The sequence below is a fragment of the Talpa occidentalis genome, unplaced genomic scaffold, assembly GCF_014898055.3.
Source record: "Talpa occidentalis isolate TD23 unplaced genomic scaffold, MPIMG_talOcc4v2.1 talOcc4.2, whole genome shotgun sequence".
NCBI classification, from domain to species: Eukaryota; Metazoa; Chordata; class Mammalia; order Eulipotyphla; family Talpidae; genus Talpa; species Talpa occidentalis.
In genome coordinates, this window is record NW_023602073.1 from 73,165,348 (window position 1) to 73,170,107 (window position 4,760).

The 4,760-nt window shown below is 42.8% G+C and overlaps 1 protein-coding gene across 1 annotated transcript; it reads right to left on the bottom strand.

Annotated features, from left to right (window-relative positions):
* Positions 1-305: 305 nt before the first annotated feature.
* KLHL31 (kelch like family member 31) lies at positions 306-4,239 on the bottom strand. Its single transcript, XM_037520919.2, has 2 exons — positions 3,042-4,239; positions 306-1,160 (listed from the first exon to the last, which is right to left on the bottom strand). The coding sequence occupies exons 1-2, from the start codon at positions 4,211-4,213 to the stop codon at positions 428-430; spliced, it is 1,905 nt and encodes a 634-aa protein (XP_037376816.1). The 5' UTR covers positions 4,214-4,239; the 3' UTR covers positions 306-427.
* Between the last annotated feature and the right edge of the window lie 521 nt (positions 4,240-4,760).

The window sequence follows — 4,760 nt, forward strand, 5'->3', positions numbered from 1 at the left end:
ACGACATACAAATGAATATTTTAAACTTCCTAAAGAAAAAGAGAGGAAAACAAACTTTTGTACCTGAAGTCTTTTACTGCCATATGTTCCACGGGTACTAAAGTGTAGAAGAAAAATCTCAGCTGTAGGTGTTAACCATTATGCATTTAGCAAACACGCCAAGATGAACTAGTGCCTTTCACGAATTCTGTCTGCCACCCTGTGGTCGCTGAAACAAATGGTTTCTTGCCTTTGTTGATCAGAGCTCTGTATTTTGCTCTTACAACAACAAAGACGCAGAGGTAGATTAAAACCATCAAGACGCATGCCTCGATATATTTTAAAACACAATCATTGTAGTAAATGTTCTATATTTTCCTTTTCGCTAACTCAAAGCTTAATCACGAATACATATTTGTTCTTCCTGCATCCCCGCATCTACCTGGGTTCAGATACTGACTGGCACGGAAGACACCGAGCTGGCTCGGGATTCCCGGGTCACGTTGTTGGGCATCGAGAGGGTACAGCAGGACACGCCCACGGTCGCCTCGGGCAGCTCGTCGTCCTCCGTCCACTCGTTGAGCTCAGGGTTGAAGCACTGGATACACTTCTTGTACTTCTTCTCTCCCTCGTTCCAGCCCCCCACCAGGTAGGCGCGCCCGTGCAGCGCCGAGGCCCCCGCGGTGCTCACGCCCACCTGCAGCGGCGCCGCGTAGCTCCATTGGCGGGACGCGGGGCTGTAGCACTCCACGGTCAGCACGTCCACGCGCTCCCCGCGCGGCCCCAGCTGACTGCCCCCCATCACATACACCCTGTCGCCCAGCGTGACGGCGCAGTGCCAGCCTCGGGGCGTGCTCAGGCTTTGCAGCTCCTGCCACGAGTCGCTGGCCGGGTCGTACGCGCACACAGAGCGCGAGTACGCATTGCCAATGTAACCTCCGGCCACCAGCACTCGGCCTTCGGTGACCGCACTGGCGTGGCAGCAGCGCGCCACCTCCAGGGGTGCCTTCGGCTGCCACTGATTGGTGGAGGGCACGTAGCACTCCAGCGAGGCCAAGCTGCCTTCGGGGTTGCGGCCGCCCACAGCATAAAGGAGCCCGTTAAACACGCTCAGGCTGAAGTGCGTGCGCTTCTGAGTCATGCTGGCCAGGTGTATCCAGGAGTTGAAGCGGGGGTCGTATCTGAAATGGCAGAAGAAATGTGACAGCCTTGTCGGTGGCTGCAGGTGAACCCATGGGAGCCCGCAAATTATAATGTAGGCATCTTGACACTTATTGACAGCCAGGGGGCGAGGAACCTAGTGCAGCTCCACACCTGAACGTTGGTGTTTTGTCTATCAGCCAGTAAAAATGTATGACACTTGGAAAAGGCAAAGCAGGCATTGGGGGAGGGTGGAGGTGACCACTCACTGCCTTTATCCAGCCACTTAGAGAAAACCGCACGGAGACCTACTCTCAGTGCCCTTTGCTCCGTTTTGATATATCCACCAGCCAGAATTTAGGAGACGTGCATGTCGGAAAGAGGCTGGGAGCCGGGTTATTTGTAGCAATCAGAAAAGGGAACCTCACCACATTCAAGTCAACTCCCCCTAACTTCAGATACCAACCACCCCTGGTTCACCCCTAGGAGCTAATTGGATTTCTCCATTTCTCACAAACCCTTTGCTATTTTTTAAAAAAGATTTATTTTTATTTATGAATACAAGAACTGGGGTATAGGCCAGAGGTGTGGGATTGAGAGGATTCACCTGAGACAGAATGAGAACAGGCAGATCTACTGAAATACACTGCTGAGGGGAGCAGTGGGCGAGACAGGAGAGGTCTGCCTTGATAGCTTGATATTGCTAAGTTTAACCCCTGCTCTACTAGGGAGGCCCAAACCCCTTGTTATTTATACACCTAATCTGGCCATTGTAGCAGTAGAGCCCAGTCACTCAACCAGTCTTCTTTCATCTGTTTAGAATCGTATTAGTGAACAGCATGTCCAAAAGCATCAGCAAAGCCTTAACTTTTGATACTTCTCTATTTTCCTAGTGTTTACCAGTAGGTAAGAGTTTTCAATTTAGGGACTTTCACCCCAAGGCTCAATATTAATACCAATATACTACAAGCTCTGAAATCACTAACAGTCACTTGAGTACTCATAGGTGAGTTATAAGTAGGAGGAAAATAGCATAGTAATCCGATGCTTTCCTGTTTGCATAGTTCCAAAGTACTATAAAAACAGTACTCCTTTGTTTTGACTCCTCTTTGTCTCACTTAAGCCTCCAAATCAAAACTTTACTATAGTTATAAATTAAAAGACTAAAAATCAATGCATAGCTTGCATTCTTTTAAATGATAAATACAGAATAAAGTGAGTGTTTTTCATGATATACTGTACAAATTTTCAGATCTTGTTCATTAGTTCTGTTTGATTTTGTACAAGCCTGGCTTTCTGAATATTTTACCTATATGGCAGTTTAATTTGCTATAAATACTCAATATATATATATGGCATTTGAATTCCATTTTATGGAGGATTTGTTTTCACTCTTTCTAAATACATCAAAAAATGATGTTTTCTATGCTATTCTGCCTTTAAATATTTAAAATTAGCTGCCACATTTTATTTGCCAATTATGAATCTGACAGTCATCAGAGTCACTTAAAATAAAATTTGTATTGTTTTAGTCTTTCTTACCACTTAAGGTTAAAAAAACTAGATTTGTGCCCAGTGTCTTTCAGAAAGACAGTGTATTGCAATGAGCACCTGACTGGAAATGAGAAAATGTAAATTGCCGCTTACTAGAGGTATAAATTCTCTATAGCACATTTCTCATATGTAAAATCAAATTATTCATGTCTTGCTTGCACTTCACAGACTTGTTTTAGAAATCTAGAGTGCATGATATATGTGAGTGAATGCATGTTATATAATTTGAAGATTGTTTATATATAAGGTGGCGTTATTTCTGTTGATTTATGGAGCCAGTGAACTAAGTTAATAGGTATGACTAACTATGTCAGGTTAAATTCCTCAAACTATTGAGCCATTTCAGTTTCTGACAACGCATCAAGTACCTGCAGAAATTGCTGACTGCATGCTTGGCTTGATTTCTTGCATCATTCTGGTCTTCACCACCAGCCACATAGAGAAATCCATCCATTACAGCCACACACTGATTGAAACTCTTGGCTGGCATTTCCGTAAGCTTGCTCCATCCATTTTCAGGATCTCTATACAAGATGTCTCTACTAAGGGACTTCTCAGTAAGGCCTGGGCGACCCCCAATAGTGAGGAGGACTCGACAGGCCCCACGGATTCTTGTGCGCCTAGACTGCAATGTGTTTTGATGATATGGAAGCAAGTGGTAGTTCATAGCATCTACGAGAAGTTTGTGACAATCGGCATCTTGCATCATTCTTGGTACAGACTGAACATAATTGACCAGGTCTTGCGCAGAGATGGTGCCAAAGCGAATGTTGCTTAAAAGATCTGCAGCATGTTTCATTCTCTTTTGGTCAAATTCTAACCATTTCATTGCAATCTGGAATGCTACTATTTCAGAAGGCAACTGTAAATCATCATCTATAAGGAGTTCATTAATCTGCTCAAATGTAAGTTTCATAAAATGATCTGATTCTGCAAATTCAAGGAAGTTATCGCGGATAAATTTTTGGGCTGCTGCTTTGGCAGTTTTCAGGGAGTATGTTTCAGCAATGTTAGCGATATACATGCAGTTCTCAACACTCATTTCTCGTATCAGAAAATCACTGCACATCTTTACTAGAGTGTGTATCTGAAGATACACAGCAGCAGATATAATGCTTCCTATTGTATACAGGGAGAGAGTCAGTTTGCCAGTGTAGGCATAGGCAATGACAGTGGCCAGGCCCAGAGGTGAGATATCATTGAGATCCACTCTTTGGGTAGATGGGTCTTTTTTAAGGATGTTGTAAAAGTACTCACTGCATGAAGCCATCACTGATCTGTGAACATCAAAGGATTTGGTTTTGGTGCCAATGACTAAGTCACAAAGGAAGCTCTCCTGACGCATTTTACTTAAACCTTCCAGAAGGTTGGGGCCATAAGAAGCATCTGTTAATTCAGAAGAAATGCAATTAAGACCATTGCCTCCTTCCAGGAGCCCATTCAAAGCATTCAGTTTGTTTAGGGGGCTGTCTTCTACAATGATGGTTGTCTCGTTGAGGTCTCCTTTGTTCTTTTTGACTGGCTTCTTTTTGGGAGCCATGTTGGCAACACGCTGACACGGGCAAGAGCTTGCTTAAAAAAAAAAAAAAAAACAAAAAACACAACAATATAGTTTTGTTTTAACTGTGCTTTGAGAAAAACTTTTTAATAATATTTTTTGATGGCATAATGTAGATTGACTCTCAAAAGTAGACTTAAAGACTTACATTAAATGAGATGAACATTTTACTGATGGTTTATTTCAGCATCAAGCATTGAAAGTAATTCCGGAAAGATTTATATTAGCCAATGAGACCCCTTCCTAGCTGTGTTGCCAAGTATTTTATGTAGTGGAGATAACCAAATAGTCTCTGACCTAGCTGTGTAGTCATTATAGAATAGTAGTTGAACATTATTTGAAGGGATTGGTTTACTCTCACAGAGAAAGTGAATTATAACTCCTCTGAAGTTTTTGTCAAGAAAATACTGAAATTCAGGAATCTGTGTAATATATAGAATTTGAATATATATACTTAGAGCTGGATAAATGGGACATTAAACATCAATGGGTAAAAGAAGGGAAGAAGGAAAGGGGGTGAGTAAATTCG